The 23,496-nt window shown below is 48.7% G+C and overlaps 2 protein-coding genes across 3 annotated transcripts; both read right to left on the reverse strand.

The window, feature by feature from the left end:
• Window positions 1-756: 756 nt before the first annotated feature.
• On the reverse strand, window positions 757-8,180 carry LOC131268922 (uncharacterized). The gene is made up of 6 exons (XM_058271220.1): window positions 7,964-8,180; window positions 7,266-7,882; window positions 3,707-5,713; window positions 1,868-2,425; window positions 1,433-1,804; window positions 757-1,191 (listed from the first exon to the last, which is right to left on the reverse strand). The coding sequence occupies exons 1-6, from the start codon at window positions 8,178-8,180 to the stop codon at window positions 757-759; spliced, it is 4,206 nt and encodes a 1,401-aa protein (XP_058127203.1).
• A 63-nt stretch (window positions 8,181-8,243) lies between these two features.
• On the reverse strand, window positions 8,244-23,482 carry LOC131269036 (protein windbeutel). Of its 2 annotated transcripts, XM_058271349.1 has the most exons (3): window positions 23,361-23,482; window positions 22,471-23,277; window positions 8,244-8,331 (listed from the first exon to the last, which is right to left on the reverse strand). In XM_058271349.1, exon 2 carries the CDS (start codon window positions 23,273-23,275, stop codon window positions 22,484-22,486), a length of 792 nt encoding a protein of 263 aa, XP_058127332.1. In that variant the 5' UTR covers window positions 23,276-23,277; window positions 23,361-23,482; the 3' UTR covers window positions 8,244-8,331; window positions 22,471-22,483. The 2 variants fall into 2 exon arrangements, with proteins under 2 accessions (XP_058127332.1, XP_058127331.1); XM_058271348.1 differs by lacking the exon at window positions 8,244-8,331 and having other exon boundaries at window positions 22,440-23,277.
• Between the last annotated feature and the right edge of the window lie 14 nt (window positions 23,483-23,496).

Below are 23,496 nucleotides of genomic sequence, written 5' to 3' on the forward strand. Positions count from 1 at the left end.
AGCTGGTTCAGCCCGCCACAACACAAAATGGAGAACAAAAAGACCTTCCTTATGTTTATTGCAAGTAGTGTTTATTTTACGAACGCATAATAATTGTTACACTATGAAACTAGAACTAAATAACATAGTAACAAATATACCAAAATCGATAGATATGAAATGGTAAAGGTTGAAACAATTCCCACCCCTCCCCTCATCAACACCTTCCATCGGCGATGGGTTGTGTAAATGCGAAGAGCTGGGATGCTGAACGTTACTACAAAAAAAAAAAAAAAATGGGAAAATAAATCAACGAAACAATGAAAGCTAGCCTTTTCTAGAACGTAAGAAAAAGAGAACAGAAACGAATTTAGATGTACTTAAAAAAACCGCAGACTGATTTTAAAAGCTTGGAAACTAGATTATTTAAACCAAAGTACGGCTGGTTGGAACCCGTCGTGTCTCGCCGTGGTTGCTTGCTTCGGCACAAACGTCTTTCTAGCAATGTTGCTCGATCGGCCAAGACAGGCTAGACTGCTGTTGTAGATGTTGATGTTAAAAATAATGGAAACAGTAGTGTACTAGCTACACAGCAGAGTGTCCCCTTTCCATGACGACAACCTCGAGGTCGTCTTCCCGCGGGTTTAAAACGGTTCCCATAGCTCTCTCGCGGAACCATGACGATCACCTTCGGACGATCCCGGCTTGAACTACCTCGCTTTGACTAGATGGCAAACGCGGAACCTGGTGCTGGTCGGGTTGTGGTGTGCTGCGCCGTCACTTCCTCGCGCCGTACGATTTGCTGCTCTTCGCCTGAATGATCCGCGAGATGTACGGCGTCCGGGTGTCGACGTACCCGAGGCTGCTGTTGTCCCCGTCGTCGTCGTCGTCGTCGTGTCCGACGCCGTTACCACCATCTAAACCCTCGTCCCCGGCGAGCTCCTCGTCCTCCAGCGCGTACCGGTGGCCCCCCTCGTCGTCGTCGCTGTGGTTGCCGTTGTGCGGCCGTTGCTGGAAATCGTTGTAGCTGGGACCGTGCTTTCCACCGCCGTCCTCCAGTAGTGTGCCGTTGGCGCGTCGGTACTGCCGCTGCCGCTCCATGCTTGTGAACCCGTCCTTGCGCCGGTACAGCCCCCTGCCACCGTTGACGCCACCGCCGCTGTTTTGATGTGGCAAGCTGTCCCCGTCCGGATCGGATCGTTTGCCATCGCCCTAGAGAAAGAGAGATGGAAGTGGAATAGTTAGTAAAATAAACTCATTCAGATCTACCGTCAAACGTGAAGCAAGCCGTACTAGGCTTGACAATTATTTTCCCAGAACCGTCCAGAACTCCTTCCAGCGAGTATTTTGTCTGTTGCATTGAAACAACAGGAATGTTTTGGATTTCTCTTCTCATCACATATTCGCATCAATATTATTCAGTGGTTTTGGTTGTTGTTGCCCTCTCCCTTACCGTCATATCGTGCTGGCCGATGTCGTGGCCGTCCGGGTGCTGGCCCTGGTCCGGGTGGTTTTCCATCGAGAACAGTCGCAGCTGGTGGCGAATGGAGGCTTTCTCGCGCGCCCGCTTCTTCTGGAACTCCTCCTCGACGCGCCGCATCGCCTCCAGCTCGCTCAGCCGCATCGCCTCCTTGATCTCGGCCTCGCGCGACAGCTTCTCCGCCACGCGCCGCTTCTCGATCTGCCGGATCGTGCTCTGGAAGGTGAACCGGTGGTTGCGCCGGTTGGACAGCTTCACCGGGAGCTGCTCCATCTCGCCGGCCGACAGCGCCGCGCCGCTCAATGTCGGTCCGACCGGCACCGGGTCCTGCAGGTTTTCCTTGTCCTCGCGCCGAGTCGCGGTGGCGGCTTCGTGCAGCAAGCTGTCCGACGATGGACCGCTCGCCGCCGGCACCTTTCGCTCCTTGGGCGATTCCCGGTGTGCGGAAGCTGTCGCAGGCCATGGGGTCGGCTGCGATTGAGGCTGACCGTGGCCATTCTGGTTGCGGTACGCCCGGTTGTTGTTGTTCTGATCCTGCTTGCCTCCAGCCGTCTGGCGGTCCTGGTGGGGCGGGACTGCTTTCGTCGGCTCGCGCGGCAAATACATCATGTGCTTGCCGCTGACGAGGTACCCGATCGAGCTGTGTATGCTCTGCGTGAGCGAGGTCACCCCGGGTCCCCCGCTGCCACCGCCGTCCAGCCCGGCAGCATCCTTCTCGCAGCCGGTCCGGTCGAGACTGGGGTACGACGACGGCGTCTGGGTCAGCAGCTTTGGACGCTTCTCCGACCCGCTACCAACACCACCACCACTACCGACTCCCCGCCCACCAACACCACCGGTGGCCGGGTCTAGCCGGCCCAGGAACCAGTTGTCGTTGCTGTCGATCGCGCCACTCTCCTCGCTCTTGAACGCTCCCGACACGGACTTGCGGAACTTCTGCAGACTGTTGAACACATGCTTCTCGACCTGCCGATCATCGGATAGAGACAAAAAGAAGAAAAATCATTTTAAAATCATTTCTTAATGTTTACATTATAAAAAAAAAACATTACGGTCAGTAAGTACGCTTTCTGTGCTGCCCAACAGACACAGCAAAGTGTGGCACACGACACAGAAACAAATGGTGGTACCACCGATATTATTTGTTACTCTTATTTTTGCGACATCAAACTTATTTTGGTATACTTTGACATTCATTTATCATTGTTAACTTTTCAACTAATAAAGGTTTGGTAAAGTTTGTTTTCTTTTGCCTTGTTTTGCACGGGTAGAAATGTGCATTGTTACTCGTGTAATCGTGTTTCCTAATTGATGCTCAAGTTAATCAAAGGATTAAATAACAGCTATCACATGGTAGCTATTTGAACTTTATACAAAAAGATCCTGTTTTGACAGTAAAATAGATTTGTATTTGTTAAAAGAAGTAGAACAAGATGAAATGAGGATGAGAAAAAAGTATCGAAAAGAGTAGTTTTCCATCGAAATTTTGTCGTCTCGGCTTAGGATTTTTAAGCCATAATTCACAGATAGTAGGAGACTTTTTTTTAACTTGTTCAGATTGCTTAGGTGAATATGACGAGTTACTTATACAACAGCATGCAAATAGTAGAAAAGGATATGAATTATGGATTACCAATCACATCTGAATATAGAAATAATTGGAAATCGATTCCGAATCGGAATTTATAAAACAAAACCAAAGCGGTTTCAAACTATAGCAACACTTTCACTTCTTCTCCTGATATTTCCCATGTAGATGAATAAACATTCGTCCGAGCTAGGTAGGATAAGAGAATACTTTTTCCGATATTATTCCCGCACTCACATATGCAACTAATGTGTTTGAGAGAATGGACGAGTGTACTGATACAATTAGCAATTAGAAATTAGTTAATTGGATAAATGTTAGGAGATGCACATATGAAGCATTGAGTTGCAACTATACAACAATAAAAACGTCACGAAGCAAAAGTTCCAATAAAAGTTAGTAAAAAATAGTTTTTTGAATGGGCCAAAGTTTAAACACTGGCTGTAGTTGCTAAAGGTTTGTGTATGTGTACCATGGAAGTGTAAACGACTAAAGCGTTTGTGTTGCTGACTAAATAGAGACATTGTTATGACTGTATGACACTTTACTGTGCTACCACAAATACACAGCACAGTAAATTGTGTTGTGTACAGTATATAAAAAAGTGTTACTTGACCTGCTTGACTAATTTACGAGCAACAAACGCTATCGTTTCGTACCTTCTCATCGTTGACCTCGACGTTGTAGATGGACAGGTGGTTCTCCCTCGGCAGGGACAGGCTGAACAGGTGCCCTTTGCTGGAGAAATCTCGCCCGTCTCCGAGTAGCCCGTCGCGGCCCCCGCCGCCCCCGCTCTCGGCGAGGTTGCCCCGCTGCGGTGCGTCGTTTTCACTGCCGGTGGTCGAATCGTCGTCGTCCTCGAGGTCCTGCTGCGGTGTCCACGGCATCAGCAGCAGTGCGTTCGACGACCAGCCCCCTCCACCGCCACTTTCCCCCCCGCCCGGGCCATCATCGCCGCCAGCGCACACACTCGGTTTGAGCGGATGCTTCCCGGTGCTAGAGTCCGGGGTCGAGTCGCCCGCCCGCTCCTTGGCAAGTGTTAGTGGCGGCTCGCCGAGCTCGGGCAGGCCGGCATCGCCCGAGATGCCACTGTCGCCGCTCTTGTTGTCCTGCAGGCCCGGCACCGGTTCGCGGTACACGCGCTGGATGCGATCCTCCGGCACGTCGAACTCCTGCTCGAAGGTGGGGGCGCGCAGGAAGGACGCGGTCAGCTTCTTGTCCTCTTCGTCCGGCAGCGGCGCGTCGCCCGCGTCCCGACAGAACTCGTCCTCGGTCGTGAGCAGGCGCCAGGCGGCGGCCGGGCTGAAGCGCGGAATGTCGAACTGCTTGCGGGGCAGCGTTGGGCGCAGCTTGAGCGCTATCTCCTGCTGCTGGCCGTCGTCCCACGAGCTGCCGGTGGTACTGACGCGCACATCCGCCTCGGACGACGCGACCGAATCGGACGACCGGAAGCGGCTGCCGTTGAGCAGGCTCGCGGCAAACTGATCGATCAGCTCCATCTGCGTGTGGCCGATCTCGTCCGGCGTTCGCGAACGTTCCACCCGCTCCTCGGGGTCGTCCTCGCTGCCCTTCGGCTGCGCTTGCTGCGCCTTCCGCTCGGCGAAGTACTCCGCCAGCCGCAGGTCGTTCGTCGACGTGGACAGGCTGCGGTCCTGCGCGTGTCCGTGGTCCTCGGCCCGGGACGCGTTGCCGCTCATGCCGAAGTAGAAGCTCGTTTTCGGCGGGGGCGGTGGCGGCGGCGGCGTGGCCGGAGGAGACGAATCCATCGGTGGCGGCAGCGGTGGCGGCGACGGCGACTCGCCCGGGTTCGGTTCCTTTTCCGACGCCACCGGAATAACCAGCGTCTTGGCCGACGCGGTTGGCAATTTCGTCGCCTTGGCCAGCGCCTTGGGACTGCCACTGGCGACGTGCACCCGGAAGGGGGAACCTTTCGGCGCTTGTCTGCCATTGCTTGCAGCCACCGCCGTCACCGTCGCCGCCGTCTTCCGGTTGAGCTCCGGTGACTGCTTTCGCCTTGCCATCAGTTGCAGCTCCTTCTGGAAATCGGTGATGGGTGCGCCCGGCGCCGGACTGACCTTCGCCCGCGGTTTCTCCGCCCGCGCACTCCCCCCTCCTCCCTCCTCCTGCTCGAGCAGACTCTTCACGATCGATTTGCGGCGCGACAGCGGGGGCGACATGGTCGGTTTGGCCTTCGGCTGCGGCTTCCGCTCCAGCCCGAGCAGCCCGGCGTCGAACGTTTTCTCGCGCCGGAAGAACGACATCGGGTTGGCCGGCCGGTGGACGTTGCCTTTGTCCGGTTCGGGCTGCTGCTGGCGCGCCAGCTGGTGGTGCGTCAGGCTGATGAGCTGCGACGACGCCGATGACGCCGACGGTGCGTGGAAGCTCCCACCCGGCAGCCCTTGCTTCATCAGGCTCGCGCCCGGCCCACCGCCCGCTGCGTGTCCGGAAAACTTCACGTCGGACGCTTCCGGCAGCTTCGCAATGGCGGGCGTCTTCTTCGTCTCGGCGCGCGTCTTAAACAGCCGCAGCTTTCTCGTGGCCGTCGCATTGAAGCTGATCTCGCCGTACGACGGCAGGGTGGAGGAGACGTTCCCATCGCCAGTCGGTTTGCGCAGCGGCGAGTACGCGATTATGCGCTGACGTTCGCTCTCCTTGCCGGACTCGCGCTGGGAAAGAAAGTTCGAAACCGTACTCGTTAGTTATTTTGTCATCGTCTCCGTTTGCTGACAATGAAATTTGCTATGCAAAATAACCTCAACGCTTGATTTTTTTTTTCTTGACCCTTATATCTCTTAGCTCTTGATTCCTATAGGCAGTTTTAGATCCTTGCTCTGTGTCCAGAGACGCTCCGAAAACGAAATGAGATTGGTTTTAGTTCATTTTAACAACAAAATATTAAATAGCTCCCGTAAATAAAGGTATTTCCAAAATAACAAACCAAAGTGTACAAACTGTAGGAACTATAAAGAACTACCCTAGCATTCAGCAGCAAGTTGGGTGTTTCATTTTTCGTGTAAAAATGGTCGTTTTGCCCTTTTCCCATCTGAACTACCAATTTGTATGTGTCTCCTTTAGCGAAAATCTTTTCAAATGTATCCTTTCTAGAGCTTACATTCATTCTGTCCTAGATTAATTTTATAAGTTTTATTTTATGTCCTTAGAAATCTTCGAGAACTTCTTTGGTTGTTTATATACCTTTAAACATGTTTTAAAGGCATTTTTATCTCGATTGAACCATGAGATGGTCCTCTTCTTAATTGCATAGATGCAGAGGCAGATCATAGGGTAAGTAAACCGAGCAGTTGCTCGGGGCCCCGAGTTTTAGATAGCCTCGTACTTTTCCCCCATAAATTTTCAATTTCAAATGATGACATAATTTTTATTATTTTTAAAAAAAAGTTGCTTCTCTTATCAAAAGCGTTATAAATTTGTGAATTTACTTTCGAATGAAAGTAAACGAAGAACATGAAAGTGCGAGAATGATGCTACTGAATTGTCTTAATTGTGTTTTGAATGAGAAAAGTACACCAAACGTCACATTTTCGTGTTAAAATGAAAAAGATGGATGCATCAACATATATAAAAGATACAAGTGTAAAGATTATATTAAAGAAGGGGAAAATATTAGAATAGTTGGACGCGAATTAGCAAAAGTAATGCCCCGCCCATTTCCAAACATATTTCTAATGCAAATTTGGTGTACTAACTTTTTCTTTTTCGAACATGTTACTAAAAACTCACTATTTAGGTTTTCTAACGACAGAAAAGTTATTAAACTAAAAAGTAACATATTAAATTACCTATCCACTTTGTTCATACAACGATTCTTGTCGAAAGTTCACAAAGATGGTTTCGCATGAAATATGGTTAGGAAAAAACAGGCTTTGACATTAAAATAACATCGAATTACATTAGGGAAAGATTTTAGTTTGATCTACATTTGATTCCTCATGTTGTGGTTTGATCATACATTTTGAAATATAAAATTGAACGGTGAGTGTTTTGTATGTTTTTGGGACCTTCAAGTTATAGCTTGATCTGCCTCTGCACCGATGAACGATTAGTGCAAGTTGTATTTCGATTTACATACAATGTGTTGTGTGGGTATTATTTCATTCGAAATGTTCTAGTTCTTCTATGTGTTTTCATATACTTTTGCTTTGTTCGTCATCGATATTGCGGTGTTTCGATAATGTGTGTTTTCTCTTCGAGGCTCACCTTTTCGATCAGCGGAGGTACCGGGGCCGCCTTCTTCTTGTTTTTGCCCTTCATGATTTTCGACTGCGCCGTGTTGGGTTTCCGTGCGGCTCCACCATTGGTCTGTGGCTGCTGGTCGCCGGTTGGCGCGCCATTGCGAGGCCCTTGCAGTGACAACCGGAGGTCGGGCTCGGAGCCGAAGCGTTTGCGGTGGTTGAGCGCAGCGGCGTCGGCGGAAGTGCGCGCGCTCGGCTCCCCGTACCGCTCCTGGCCGGCCGGCAGCGGCCTTCCCCCGCGTCGGTGTGTTGGTTCCGGCTCTTTCGGTCCCGCCCGGTTCGCTCCGACCACCATGTTGAGCTGCGTGCGGGAGCGCGTCATCAGCAGGCGCGGTGCCTGGGAGCTGGCCGCACCCTGCTGCAGCTGCAGGTCCTCGTCGCACTCGCTGAAGCTGGCCGGCTGCTGCTGGGCGTGCTGATGCTGCTGGTACGTCGGCGACGAGATGCTCTTCGAGCGCTGCAGCGCCTGGTTGTTCTTGCTGATGGTGCCACCGGCGTGCAGGATGTTACCGTTGTTGGTCGACCGGAGCTTGGCCACCTTGCCCGGAATGTCCGGCAGAACCTTGATCTGCTGCTGCTGCTGCTGCTGCTGCTGCTGCTGGGAACCGCCGGAAAAATGGCCACTGTCATCCGGTTTTTGGTCGTGCATGTGGTGCAGGTAGTCGTAGTCACGGGGTCCTCCTCCTCCTCCTCCACCCCGTCGCCCGTGCTCACCGCGCTGGTACGAGTCCATCCAGGAGGACGACATGGCGCCGCTCGCACCCGCCTCCCCCCGCATCGCGTCATGGTACCGCTGGTGGTGGTGATGGTAGCCCTGCTGGTGATGGTACCCACCCTCCTCGTAGCTCGCCAACCCATTCATGCTGCCCGAATTTCCCATCGTGGACGGTTTTCGTTCGCTTTTCCTCTCAACCTCTTTCTCGACTCACGGTCAACGGTCGGTCAAATTTCTGGTAAATTTTCGTCCGCACGGATTGGTGCTTAGCATTGACACATCGCTTTGTTTTCGCTCACTTGTAGGTATCTGAATCCTGGGGAAGAGAGAGGGAAAGAAAGAGAGAGAAAAACGATTAGTGAATCCGTCAGAGCTTGGCAAATGAAGTGAAACACATTGTTTTAGAAGGTAGTTTTTAAACATTAAAGTAATTTCGAAATCTTCTTTCTTCTAATATATAAAAGTCCCCGTTGTCTGTATATAAATATGTATATATATATACATATATGTATGTGATCGCATCACGCCAAATCTTCCGGTCCGATTTGCACCAAACTTGGCAAGAAGGTAGCTAATTGTCCAAGGTTAAATGTTCTGAACTTCGTTTGTTGATCGGGGAAGGGGAACCGAGGGGTACTAACACTACCCCATACCACACAAATGGTAAAAAGGCAATATGGGTATCAATTTCGTGGTATTTAGGGTCTCTAAATCGAATGGCCTTACTCTTAATGTTCAATATAAGCCCAGACTCCCTCTACCCTCCTCCTCTTCAGTAAAACAATATTGTAATGTAGCTTATTAAATGTATTTGGTTAAAAAAATATAAATAAATGTTAAAAATAGCATTTTCAGCAATAGTAAAATTTAAGATTGTAAAACTCAAACACTCAAAATGAATACACTCTGCTGTTTAGAATTTCTGAACCGGGTTAATCAGTTAGTTGAAGAAGAATCTCAAGCCTTTGAAATGTATGCGCGCGGACTTCCAAAACTTGTGTCTAAACGGGCCGAAAAAAACATGGCCAGACCTTGGGGAAGGCACCGGGTAGAACATTCGCCCGGAATGCCACTGCCGACCAATTTACCGTAGCCGGGGCCACTGTAAACAGGGTCATCGCTACGCCTCTCCAAACCTCGCGTACTAAAATCTTGACATAACGGTTTTTCGGGGCGGGTTTGTTGTTATTGTTTCGTACTTGGCGTAGCCCGTTGGAAAATCCGTTAAATGACTTCTGCGCCCCCCCCTGTTGCCTTGGCTGCTCGGGTACGCACCCCCTCCACATCCTCTTCTCACCCTCCAGCTGGGGGGAACAGCACAAAATCCTCGTGCCGTGTCTTCTGCTCATTAGCGTCACACAAGAGCCGGGAAACGATCTAGCCGATCGCTTCACGGCTGCTACTTCTCGGGAAAACTCGGGCCTCCCGGGTTCGTCGTACCGTTTTCCCGGTGGAATCTTTCGTTACAGCACGGTTGGTTGGTAAATTGGTTGTTGCAGTACACTTGTTTTATTTTACCGCTTTGACAAAGCAAAAACCAAAATGATTTCGATTCAGAACAGTAACTCGCAAAAGCATGAACGTTGTGAATTTTCCCTCAGCGATAACAAAAATCCGTTTACATTATCAAACTGTTCAGCATCAATATTTCTGTGTGTGTAAATGAAAATGTGTTTTCGGGCCCTGCTGTATTTTGTTTCGCTTTTTAAAACAACAGTTGAATGATTTAAAAAGTTCAACAATATATTTACAAAGTCAATTGCTGGCAATAGTTCCACAAAAGCGTGTAGCTTCCTCACTCAGCACGATGATTTTTCCGACCATTTCACCCTCGAGAAGGGAATGTTGCACAAATTGATTGAGAGAAGTTCGTGGTATTGCTTCAATCGAAGGGTTTTACTGAGATGATCAACAGTTCATCGTGTTGTGTTTGTGTTTAGAAATTTTTGTGACGTTTGAAAACAATAAAGGTAAAGAAGCTTCTCAGATCGAAGATTTCATCAGGAAAATTAAAACGCAAGGTGCGAAAGCAATCAAACAGAAGTAAGAGCTTCAGTGCCTTGGGGTTGTTTAAATGTTTTTTTTTTTAATTTTGATAGTTCCCAGCATCTTGCTCCGTGTTGACGTGTCCAGAGTGCAACACTTTGAACCTTTGCGCCGATTTCGAGAGTTGGAAATCGGCAACCAGCTCGCTTTTGAAGGTGAAGCTTTCTGCATTTGATACTGGTCCGAAATTTAATGCATTCGGTACACTGCGAAGGCTGATGAATATGGCTGAGATATGCACTAAATCTCCGCCTAACGTTGGGTGTTGGGAAATTGTGGAGCTCATACGCGGGTAAGTGGTTTTCCAAGCCGTCTTGTTTTTGTTTTCCACCATTTGAACTTCTGCACAAACAATCACGCGGTTTTTTCGAGGGTGCGCACGGATAATCTCCATCCATTTTATGAAGGGAGGTGGAGATGGAGGGGGGGATGGGGGATGGAAAAGTGGCGGTCTGTCACACGGATGCTCCAATAATTTCTCCTTGGCCACGGTGGCTTATCGTGATCGAGGTTGTGGTGCCTCACCAGCAGGGCGAAAACAATTACCAATTCCTCCTCGGAAGGTGACCCCGGGGGCGCGCCTTACTGGCAATCTTCCCTCCTCCCTCCCCCCTTCCCCACCCCATTGTCTGACGGGCGGTGCGGGGTTGCGTTTCATTTAGAGCCCGGTGCAACTTCCCGGGCCAACCCCCCCCCCGGCGCAAAGTCGGAAGCGTCGGAGGGCGAGAAAAATTATGAGAAAATTAAATGGGCACCCGGCAGGAAGCCTAATTGTCCTCGGGAACCCCCCCCCCCCCCCTCCCCCCTCGGCGTCTGGGCGGGGTGACATCCATCCATCCGAGCGCGGGTTTTTTCGGGCTGCGTCCGTTAGGGAACGTAACAATTGAAAATTTAATTCCACGCAGCCGCCGCCAAACCCGGTGCTCGTCAGCGCCCGGTGAATTAAATTAGAAGAAGCAGATGGGGAGGAGATAAATTACACCAATCCCAACCCGTTAAGGTCGCTCCCACGATCGCGTTTGTCTTTTATTATTATTACTATTATTTTTTCATTTTCCACCCCTCCGGCTCCATTTTTCCACCCACAAGACAAATGGATGGGAAGATGCGAGAGGAGCGAGGGGGGGGGGGGATATCTGTAAACGAAACGGAACAAAACTGCTCGGGAGGTTGGAAGGTGAATTTGCATTTAATGCCACCAATGCAATGCGAAACCTGCCGGCGGCCTCGGATTTAGCAGCGCAAAGGAGGGGGGAGGGGGGGAGGGGGGGGGGAGGGGGTCGAGCAGATCTCCCCCCGGGGACCAGGGTGGCTTTGGACGGCGAATAGAAATCGGTGCCGGTGCTGTACTTTCACTCTTACGCACTCTTGGCATGCATCTCTCGTGTGTGAGATAGTGCGATTTGCGACACAATTCACCGTTTGACCACCGTCATCTGAGGGGGCTCCGGATTAGGGGGTGGCCACCAGCCGGACCGCGTGTCGAATTTGTATTCTCCTGCGCGATGAGCTAACCACACTTTTTGGTGAAACCGAAACCGGAACAGCTGGCGGAGGGTCTTCCAACAAGTGAATAAGATTATAGTACAGGGTTTAGATCCATATAATGGAATGTTTCAATAGATAGAGAGAACATTTCAAAAGCATAGGGGGTATTTTCAACCGGTTGAGAGAACTTTGCAATCATATAGGGGAATGTGGCAGACAGCTAGGGGAATCGTGCAATGTCACCGGGGAGCTTTGCAACCGGTTAGGGGAGCGAGCGGCTAACTTCACAAAAATCATCGTTTTTAGGCCAAGGAATGATATAACTTTAGATAATTAAATATTTGAAAAACGTATAACTTGTTTTCAACTAAAATAAAACAATATTCTCCGATTTTTTAGCTTATTTTCGACCTGTTACGAACGGTTCTGTCTAACAATCGAGCTGCAAAAATCGAAGACACAAATTTTAATTAAATTAACTGACGAATAAAAATACACAGTAATTAATCTACTTTTCTTGCGTGAACGTACAGGGGAGGATCAAAGTAAACAAACAAATTTCAACAAACGAGGACTTTTGTGAGGTTAACAACTTAGTCCCCTAACCGGTTGCAAAGCTCCCCGGTGACATTGCACGATTCCCCTAGCTGTCTGACACATTCCCCTACATGATTGCAAAGTTCTCTCAATCGGTTGAAAATATCCCCAATACTTTTAAAATGATTTAAACCGGTGTAACAAATAAACAAGTGTAAACATTAACGTTTTATAACTGAGTGATTTGGGATGAACGTTTACATAATTATCAGTTGAATAAAACATGAATAATTTATTATTAGCATCATAACAGAAAGCTTGCTTTGTGTTATGTACAGCTTTTTGCATATTTTCTTGTTGAATTTCCATTGTGTACTTGAGCCAATCAAAATGATGAGAAGTAATTTACATCCACAGTTAACAATAAATTTCGAGTGAGCGACACAATAGATTTAAAAACATTTCAGAGTACTAAAGTAAACAAATACATTCATCCAACGGGTTACGATGCACTTGCGATGAGAAGAAACTTTGAGCCTTAGTAATCATCAATCAAAGAACCAGTAATTTGTTCCGTTGCTTCATGCGTAAATAAGTCTTCTGGAGCGAGGAGGGCGAAGAATGTCCTAACATCTCCACTAGGAAGAGCGAATTCCACTAAAAATAAGGAAAGCGAATGTTTTTAAATAACCAATTTAAAGTTTGGTCTAGATCAAGGGAAAAGATTATTTGATATTACGTACTATCGAAAGCTGCATAGATTCAATCCAACCTAAAAGTCTGATTGTCTGATCATTGGTTTTTCTTTGCCAGCTTCAATTTCTTGTTTGATAATATATTTTTACTTTTAATTACTCACATTAGCTTGTTTTTTTTTGTTCAAGCGCACAAATAATGTACTATAGCTCGGTGTTCAGATTGTACCGTGTCTTAATGGCTTTATAATGACATGGGAAACGGTCGTACACGATGATGAAGTGTTGAATACACCCCGGCTACGTTCACTTTTCAACGCGCTGGCAATGTTTGTCATCCTGACAAAGAAAGCAATCCTAACCGAAGCCCATTAAGAGGAAAGTTAAGGACAAACAAAACGTAAAGGCATATATATATGAAGCCTACCAATTAACACCGAGGCACACGTTTCGGGCACCGGGTTCCCTGCCCATCCCGCATCGGTGGATCGTCCGGTCGTCCGTCACTTCCCGTCGCCAGATTTGGTAACGGCCAACTTTCACCGGTATGGCCCGGGGGCAAAGCGGGGCGGCGTGCGGTTTAAGGTTGCGATTAATATTTTTTCACGCTTTATCGGGCTTTGAATCGGTCGAAGACGGTGAATAGGTGAACCCACAGCCGTGCGTGCACACGTGGCGGGAACAGATCAACACAGGCCGATCCCTAAGGCCCTAAAGGCAACATCGAACCTTAGCAAACGAGCGACGACCCGAACGGCATCCCAATGCGCAATCGGATCGGTGCGGAGAAATGCGACTTTCTTCCGGCTTTTTTTTGTGAAAGTTTTACATAACCTGTCACTTTCGGTGACCGTCTCCAACGGAACGCCATCCCGCATCTTCTTATCAATCTCGCTTCGGGAAAAGCACCGCGCGCTGCCCGATGTCTTGGTAAGGGATGCTTAATTCCCGGCTTATCCTTTCTCCCGTGAGGCCTGGGCATGACGCCGACCCGAGATGGGAGTGAAAAAGAAAAAACGCGACCTATTTCATAACAAATTCACCACGGACCGGCTGACATTTCCATTCCCGTCCGGAATTAATCCCATCGGGTTAACACACGGGCAGGTGTGCGTGTGTGGGGGATATGCTATTTCGGCAGATCGGATATACGAATCTATCACACCGCTCGGCGGAATCGTTTCCCCCCTTGTCCTCTCGCGCAAGCCACACATCTCATCGAAATGCTGCGCGCACTTTCTTTATTGGCTTTCCAAACGACCAGCCGGGTTGTCGCCGCCGGCGGGAAGAGGGGGGAGCGCCAAAACGGAAACCGGTTTCGGCGATCGGTGAGGGGCGCTTGTTTTTTTTTTTTCTTCGGCTTCGCCTTTTTGTCATTAAACGTTGTCGACCGATGACGACCGAGGCGATTCGAGGCGAGATTGGTGAATTTTTCACTTTCTACCGGAATATATACATACGTGGACACTAAATTATGCTCGCAGCATCGCTGGGTTGTATATGACCCTCCCCCCCCTCGGTTATGCCGCCATCGATCGATGGGCAGCCAGTTTTCGGTTACACAAGCCCCGTGAAAGTCCTGAAGGCCCGGCGGAAGGTCCCGGGATCGTCCGGCGCGAGTCTTACTTAATTTGTCAAGATCGGTGTTTCGTTTCGTTTGCAGTCCCAACCAGCACCAGGGAACAGGTGGCTGGTGCGGCGCGATGATACAACTTCGTTTTCACTTCGAACTTTTGTCCTCTGGTGGAAGGACTTCCTTCGAATTTCGGAAAGCACTCCTTTGCCGTCCTTTCTCCCCCCCCACCCCGGCACTTTGGGCGCACAGCGACGTCACGCAATCACGCGGGAACTCCTCGGAATGTCCCATTCGGCCGGAGGGCATTCATCTCTGGCGACTGGTTTTCGTTGGCGACTTCTCCCGGCAGTCGAGAGTTTTGATTGATACCTTCATTTTCACTTTCGGCGCACACAACAACAAAGCCCCTCGTCGGAACTCCCGTGTGACGGGGGGTGCGGGGCCGGCATCGCCCCCTAGGCCTCCTTCCTCGGCTGCTTGAATATTTATGAACCCCTCCGAGGCCGCGTAGTATTGCCCAGTGCAATTGTTTACGTGGTCACGTACCCGGGAATGGGATGATGGTTAGTCAACCTCTCCGGTGCCGGGAAAGGGATGTCTCTTCCCACCTGCGTCTTGCTTTCCTTTCCCGACCATTCTCCCTTGGGAGAAAGACAGCCCGCGGGCGTACAACACAAGCGGTGCCGTTTCACTTTTATATAACAAAAGGGAAGAGTTATCTCGCCACGGCCTGCGGCATTATTTGTTTGCCCTACGCCCAGCTCCACTGACCACACACGGCTTGGTGAGATCTCACAGAGAATCTCACCTGTTGTATCGATCCTAGATAGTCTTTTCCAGTTGGATATCTTATCCTTTTTTCCGCTCGAACAAGAGGAAAGTAAATGACCAGCCGATGATGGGTTTCATGCTGCTGTCATTTATAGCAGCAAACACACAGTTTTCCATTTTCCACTTTACACATCAATCTGCTCGTTTGGACGTGGGAATCATTTGTGTTGCTGGCTTTGACTTTACACCCAATTCCCAACACGCCGTTGCGAACCTGAAACGATCGGGGGGAAATTAAATATCTTGTCTTCATCAGCGTAAATTTTCTTCAATCAGGACAATGTTGTGGTGTGGAGTTTAATCTCTATCCTTACATCAAACGGATGATGAGCTAAGTGCGATTGAAAAACAGAAATACCGTAAGCGAGAGAGAGAGCGAGAGAAGAACACATTTGCGTAGGAAATGACCCCAAAAAGCGACCGAAACGAGTGCGCTCGGTACACTGGCTTTCCTGCGCGACCATCATTTTGTTTCTCAAGTGCAGCAAAACACCAGCCGTTTCGGGATGCATCACTGGATATATATCGCCCCCATCCCCCACTTCCCTCCCGCGGTTGACCAGCGTAATCGGTTTTGCCGAGCTATTCAGGCCTTCGATCATCGATGCGCACTCGGTTCCGCACTGGTTCCGGCTTCGCTAACGGACTGTGCGATGGTCGGTTAAGCCGGGTGCAGTACAACCTGCACCGCAAGCAGGTAACGCCGTCCCTGATCCTGCATGTTCTATCCGGCGCGCGGCCTTTCCGTATGGTTAGCGAAACAAACAAACAAACAAACCAAACGGACGGACGCGAAACGTACAAAACGGATCGGGCTGCATCTGTACATGTAAATCCATTTTCCTCACTTAGCAGCACAACTCCGATGGGAGTTTCAGTAGCTCTACTTTCTCCGCGTCGCGCTGCCCGTTAATCGCGATTAATCGAAGGAAAGTCACCCAAAATTGCACCACTATCTGATTGGAATCACCAATGGGGATGGGTTTATATTGTAAACTTAAAAGACATAAAACAAAACAAAACCTATATAAAAATGAAATATATTGATGGTTAGAAACTTGAAAAAACACATAAAGTGTATAAGATACATCAATTAAATCATATAATTAATTTATATTTATTAACTATTATATGTTGATGTGGTTTGCATTTTCAACAAAACATTAGATAAGTAAAGTGCGGTATACGACTTTAAGACAAAATTCCAAATGATATAAGAACGATGAGTTAAAAAGGATAGCCCAAGCATTCGTTTTATATAAAAAAAAAACCCGTATGGTTTAAGAAAAAAGGATCGGAATTCGATCTAGTCTACTCATGAAGTGTCAAGAGTAGAATCCTTTCAAAAGGTTCTTTCACCTTCTAACGATCACATTTTCGATCTATTATTCAGTGAGTGTATAGTTAACAACTGATAAGCATCCAAGATGCATTAAATAATCTGAAGTATACACCGCATAAAGTTGCTAGTCAAGCAGTAAATATCGAATATCGATTAAGAAGAAAACGGTTGTAAATCCAAATAGCAAATCTTTTCTTTATCAAATACATTCACTGCTGCAAGGTTTTTAATGATATGCAATTTTCAATCCAGCATTTAGGGTTTAGTAGCAACAATTGATGAGATGTAATGCTCAAATTTCAAATCATCACCGGCTATCTGCTTCTCTTCCGATATCATTTTGTAGAAGGATTTGATATGACAGTTCAGTTTTGATAAAAATAGTAGGCTTTTTTTGTGCAAATAATAATCAAAGCGTGCAAAGTGTGTACGGCACTTGCGCACATCTATTCGGTTGTCCAACTTTCCCTCTCGAGGCGCGTCCCGCCGGGTTTGATTTCCGGGTGCTGCTCGTGTCAAGCAAAACGCAACCGAGAATTTCCAGCCCGGTACGGAGCGGTGTTCTGCTGGCGCAGCCTTTGTGCAACCGTGGCCCACCGCATTGGCAACCCCGTGAACGCCTAGTTTCGGACCCACGTTGTTGCACCGTGTGCAATTGTGTCTATTTCGCTGCGTTGCACCTTACCGCACACCGTCCATGTGCAGGCACAGCTGGATGGATGGCCGCCTTTGCGGGTTTCTTCTCGAGGGTAGGGTGTTGCAAGAACGCTGCGGTTGGGTAAGACCCGATCGAAAAGGGGGTTAACCAGCACGCTGGACGACGGGAGTCAGTCAGCTAAAACAACAACCGATCCACATGGCCGGGTGTTTTCGATCTAGGTACACGCGAACGCCCATCGCCCAGGCATATGTGCTTTCGTTCATTGCGATTCTGATGTAACTTGTCGCGCCACACGGACCAAAACAGCAAGCAGCTACTGTCCGGCGAAACTAGTCATTGACATCGCCCCGACTGGACACACGAAACACCCATCGACGGTAGCGATGAAACTGTTAAACTAGAACAGTTACGGCTTGCCAACACCAATATTTTACCACACGCTTGATAAATGTTCCTGGTCGAGGCGGGCCAGAGAAACCCACCAGCCGTGGGGCAGTGTAGAAATGGCAAAAAGTATTCCTTTTATAAAAATAGGTTTGATAGGTACCTTGGCGTAACGATCGTCTTCGGTCATGCCTGGCAATTTAGGGCTTACTATACTATTCCCTTTGGCGTACGTGGATAATCAATCCTCTCACGCGCAGAAGAAAGCCCGGACTCGAACTCGAACCTCATCACGTTTGAATATAACTATCCAGCGTCTACTAAAACGAATGTGAAAATTGTGTGAATCACTGTGACGTTCAGTCGTCGATATTAGTTGCTTAAGAAGAATGGTTCTTGCAGTAATCGAATTTCACCATTTGGACATTCCATCTTACCGCGATTCTTAAATGGTTTGTTGAACAACTGAAACGCATCCATCGCATTAATTCGTTAGCCTTATACTAACACCACTGCCGCTTTCTACTGCTTACGGTTGTGGGAACTCTCATTGCGTGCGGTATTTTAAAGCTCCGTTAGGTCTTCGGATGGATTTTCCATCGGTGAACTGTAACCGTTTTCTGCAAGAACTCTTTTAAATTATACTTACAAATGTGGAGCACACGTTCAGCACGCCCCAGCTTGGTGGAGGTAACGTGAAGGAATTGGTTAAAACTCCACCGATACTTAAGGGTGGGAATTTCATTCTCGGGATAGACCTTGATCGACATTAAAATCTGCCAGGAATGTCCTCCTTCGGCGTGAATCGGTGAGAAGTAATTCTCGTTCGCCCGAATGTTAATGGCCGCCCGGCGAGGGTGTGAAATAGATGGGAAGCCCTGTTTAGAGCCAGCTGGAGGAGGTTAGCCTCGTTCGGGTTAGCTAGAACACGGCCGATCAGCCAACAGTGCAGCATCTGTGTGGGTCTCGCGGTCGACATCGAATGATGCTGAAATGTTTCCCCTTCCCCGGGGGCGAAATTCGGGTAAGACAAAGGGCCGCGTCCGCGTGTGGCGTGACTACAAGAAGTCTTGGGCCGTCTGGGCGGGCCGACGACGTCGACGATGACAATAGAGATCTCGCTCGGGAGTTTTGCGCCGTGAACTTCTTGAGCAGATCGAGGAGGAGATTTCTCCGAAAAAGAAAACCCGCGACACAGACACACACAAATGAACCACAGGGGGTAAGCTGGCGGGGCTGTTGTGATGGTGGTATGGGTATAACAATAAAATAAGAAAGAAAACGAACAAACCAGCACGCGGCCAAAGAAAACGCTAGAGCGCCTTTCGTTCGGGGACAGCGCGCGGTATAAAACTTACCAACCGTTTTCTCTTCCGCTCCGGGGGCTGCTCCCGAACGAACCGAACGGGGGAAAAAAGCGTGCCGTCGGTCGGTCCTCGCGATGCCACCGGGGCGCTTGCGCCGTGCGCCGTCCGCTCGCGTGATGATGGATCAGCGCAACTGGAGCTGGAGCCGCTTCCAGGCGGCGGTGTCGGTGTGCGCTGCTAGCGACGGTGCCACGAACACTTGATCATGCATTTGAATCCGGAGGCTGAATGATGGGCTGATTTGGTACTTGTACTTGTTGATTGCTAGTGGTTGTGTAGTGTGCGCGCAGGACGTAGTGGAAGCAGCTACACGCGTAGTAGATTCTCGACACTAACGGGACACCGACGCGGCGAATCGGTTCGCGAGCGAACGTCGACCGCTGTCACGGCACGTGCATTGAACTCTGTGCGCGTTGCAGGTGCGTCCGGCTGTCCGGCGTGGTCCGGCTGCTGTTTCGAGCACCGCAAAACCGTCGAAATTCCGACCTCCGCCGTGTCTGTTACAGGTTGACCTGCCACCAGTTCGATTTCGTAACGTGCGGAAACACACAAAAACAAAAATTCAAAACGGTAAAATTGCGGTCCGAAACTCTATCTCACGTGCATTTCGCGGCCCCGGTCGCCACCTCCTCCACGCCTCCTACAGAACTGGAGGCGTACCACCGGTACCGTACCCTCCCCTCCCAGCGCGGTTGTGGCCTGGTTTCGGGTGGCGGGTGGAATGTCGATTTTGCTCGCACAAACAATAAATAATAATGGTCCATGCACGGCTGTTTATCTCCAACGTGTGTAGTGGCCCTTCGGCAAGTGGCCCTTGTTTTTGCTGCTAACGTTTAAATTACTTCTTTTTCAGACCCTCGCGCCTCGGCCTCGGCCATCGCATCGAAAGGCATCCGGAGAGGTCACTTGAAAAACAGAACCTAACGGTTTCCGACGGCCGACGGTGTAAAAATCTTCGCCAAACGGTGGCGCCAGCACACACGCACACACGCGAGCCAAACAGCTACGCGCACACGGAATCACAAAGGCTACGAATCGAGCCTCCTAACCGGATCACACTCAGCCTCCTCACGGTGGCTCGAAACCACCGATGATCGCACGTTCACTGCACTCCGCTGGCAGAACCGAAACGAAATCTCTACTACCGAACGAGGCGGGAGGAGGAAAAACTAAGCTGCACGGGAAAACACACGACGGCAAGTGCGCTACGCCGCAGTGCCAGAGCGCGACTGAGCCAAAGAAAACCGCTCCACCGAAAAGGTTGCTCCCACGGAGCCACGCCGAGGATCCGCCGCATTGAGGCTGCGATCCCAACGCGCTGGAGGAGCCCATACCCGCATGTACCCCTACCACCGATGTGGCTCACCCTGGCGGTGAAAGGGCCGGCGAGCACCTGAGGTCTGCTCGCTCGCGCTTCTTGAGCCCACGGTGGCGCACCTTGCCTTCAAGACGACGCTCGTCGTGCGTAAAGACGGACGGGGTTTCTTCGCGTTCGCGTTTTCGTTCGCCCGCCGCACTGCTCCTGCTGTTGTTGTTTCGGTTTCGCTCTTTTCTCGATCTCTCGCGCCTTCTTCATCGCTCGGTCTTTCTCTCCACATTCTTCTTGGCTGTGTAGCCCCATCCTCCAGCCCCATACAACACCCCACCCCGAAGACTTCCTTTGTACTTGTCTTTGCGTTTCACCATTAACCTTCCGTTGGGGGGGTTGGTGGCTGAGGCTCTCGCCCTCTGCTTCTACGGTGGCCGATGCCGGGCTGGCCAAGATGCTGCCTCTACAGCAGATGAAGCCAGTGGTCCTCAAGTGGTTCGGAGCCGTGCAGCGATCCACTTTAAATCTCAACAACCTGTAACATTTTAACATCAACAAGCGCTCGCGCAAAGCATACCCGAATATCTTGTTATATTAATTTAGAAATTTCCTGGCTATATATGACCAACTTTATTTAAGCGCTTTTTTTACTCGAGGCTTTCAAACATCAATTATTTAAATGCTCTTTGAACTTTGGTAATGACTAAAAAATGTCATTCCATCGCTTACTCAATTTAGCAAACTTTTATTAAACCAACACTTCTGCTACTCGAAGTTTTTACCCATAAATTTATAAACGGTGTATTAAAACCTTAAACACCAATATTTTTCAATCAATCAATAATAGTTTGCGTTTAGTTTACAGGTGCCTCAAAAGGCCGATAAAGTTTACCTTTAATCAACTTCAAAGATTTATTCCGAAAAGCAAAATGTTCAGTATGTGTGACATTTATTTAAATTTAAATAATTAATTGTATCGATAAGGTTTCATTACTTTCGGTAATACCATTTAGTGGATGTTTGCAAGCTGCTTTACTAAGTTACTGCTGCTGCTGTTATGATATCATCTAAAAATCCCTGTAATTGGTAAGTATCATCCAACATCCATTTGAAACCAAATAATATAGGGATTGAACGAAAAAAGCGAATTACAAAACAATCTAGTAAATTAAAGAACGTGCTTCATATGCTTTCGCATCTAATCGTCTAAACCAATGCCTAGTAAAGTAGATAGTTTACTAACAGGAGAAATGAAGGACCGCTGGATTTTATTCATTATTTACCACTTGTTTTTCCTTTCGCATGCACACTACCACGAAACAAATGATCGTCGAAATGTGAGCGGCCTAATACTTTGGATCAAATTCCCTTTCTCCACGCTTCGAAAGATTTTGCTTTCTTCTCTCATTCACAATTCCGCGGGCACTGCGCCTGTATTCCTCCGCTCGTATCGGCCGATCGCAAGCCGTCCGATGCGGAATTTTCATGTCTTAGCGTCTTGCTTCTCATCGCCGATAGCTCGCGGTGTGTGAAAGGAGAAATCATCGGTGGAAAACCCGCCCGGCGACGACTTTTCTTCTCCCTGCCACAATAACTGTCCTTCAATCTGCACGTGGAGCCGGAGGAAAAATGACGACACAATAGAGGGCACACATACAACGGCAGGCGCTCGCCACGCATTGCAAGGTGAGATGATGTTGCAACAGCATCAAAAGCACTTCGTTTCGATCTTCTTTAATTTGAGATTACAGCAACTTCGACGCCACCGAGCGTGGAGTAGGAAGTGGATGGAAACAATGCGGACGGAACCAGCACATGCCCATTCCGTATAAATTTGTGAAGCGAACGTATGACTACGAAGGCTACGAAGTTCTCGATATTTCCCATACTGCCCATATTGATTAGGGCGAAAATAATTTGAGGAAGGTTCCGATCCGACTATTTCAGGCAAAATTAATTTCACAGCCGTCAAATGTTTAAAATTATTAAAAGAAGAGACGTAAATCCCAACCATATCCCCCATAGAGATCGTTTGGCCTCATAAGAGTTCAGTTTAATATTTGAAGTATTATGAATAAATGTGTAAAATAAGTACAATATCGATTGGTCATTATATACTAAGCAATAAAACTGTGTAATAGTTAGTTAAATAATAAAAATTTAAAATGAAATTAATTAAACAAGCATGTACATTGTATGATTGGATCGAAATTTCTTACCGTTTTATTTAGTTTAAAGATCATCATGAGAATTTTGTGTTTTTTTCTTAGCAGCAATGAACGAAAGCATGATGTTTGTGCGTAGCGATAATTCCGCCTTTTTAGCGTCACTTAGCTTTCCCTTCAGCAGCTTTTCCACGCGCTTGAGTTCATCGGTGATCACGTCCTCGGGGTGTTTGTCCGACTTTTCTATCTTCCGCATCAGCGACACATACATTGGGTAGGACTTTTGATACTGTTCGCGCACCGTTTCATCCGTGTCGAGGTTTTCGATTTGGGCAATGATTTTCGTCCTCTCATTTGCGTCCGCTGTCTTCATGAACGCATGGGCGTACTCGTCCAGCTTCTGCACACACCCGGGCAGCCCGATGTACAGATCGGTGTTGCGCTTCAGAAACATGCGCAAGTTTTCCTCCGTGACGGCGAGTTCGACGGGAAAGTCTATCGGCTCGGTTAGGCGGTCACCCGCGAACAGCTTTATGACCGGGTACTCCTTCGGAATGTTGAACCGCCGCCCTAGGTCGGTGTTGTCCTGCTCGCCGTAGTCTTTAATGCCGACCAGCACGAACAGCAGATCGTCGGTCAGGTCGACGGTTTCCTGGGCCAGCTTTGTGAACGCTTCGTGCTTGTCCCCATAAGGGAAGGCCGTGTCAAACTTTACCAAACTGTAGCGGAATTTCGATACCACCTTGTCGAACGTGGCAGAATCTAGATCAACGCATCCCCGGGCGGTCCAGGTGTTACTTGAATTAATTAGCACAGTCGCCAGTGGTATGATGGAAAGCACGAGAAGTCTGCACAACATCGCTGAAAAGTCAAATGTGAGATTGTAGTAGGCATCTTCGATAGACGAATAACATTTTAAAAGTTCAATGGTCGATGTTTGATACCTGCTCGATATTTGATAGCGGTTGATTGCGTTGGGGATAAAACTATCGAAGCACAATTTATTTCACTACACTACACAACCCGAAATTCGGCGAGAATTGTTGTCAGTATCCAAGTTGTGTTTATACTACCAGTGTT

The sequence above is a fragment of the Anopheles coustani genome, chromosome X, assembly GCF_943734705.1.
Source record: "Anopheles coustani chromosome X, idAnoCousDA_361_x.2, whole genome shotgun sequence".
Classification (NCBI taxonomy): domain Eukaryota; kingdom Metazoa; phylum Arthropoda; class Insecta; order Diptera; family Culicidae; genus Anopheles; species Anopheles coustani.

What these genes read in the sequence shown, in the direction of transcription:
- LOC131268922 (XM_058271220.1), bottom strand. Translation starts at nt 8,180, where the DNA reads ATGGGAAATTCGGGCAGCATGAATGGGTTGGCGAGCTACGAGGAGGGT. An exon ending in AGGAGGACCCCGTGACTACG is followed by an intron (nt 7,883 to 7,963) that starts ACTACCTGCACC and finishes AGCAGCAGCAGC; the next exon opens with AGCAGCAGCAGCAGATCAAG. An exon ending in TCGGCCAGCACGATATGACG is followed by an intron (nt 1,192 to 1,432) that starts GTAAGGGAGAGG and finishes CTCTTTCTCTAG; the next exon opens with GGCGATGGCAAACGATCCGA.
- LOC131269036 (XM_058271349.1), bottom strand. Translation starts at nt 23,275, where the DNA reads ATGTTGTGCAGACTTCTCGTGCTTTCCATCATACCACTGGCGACTGTG.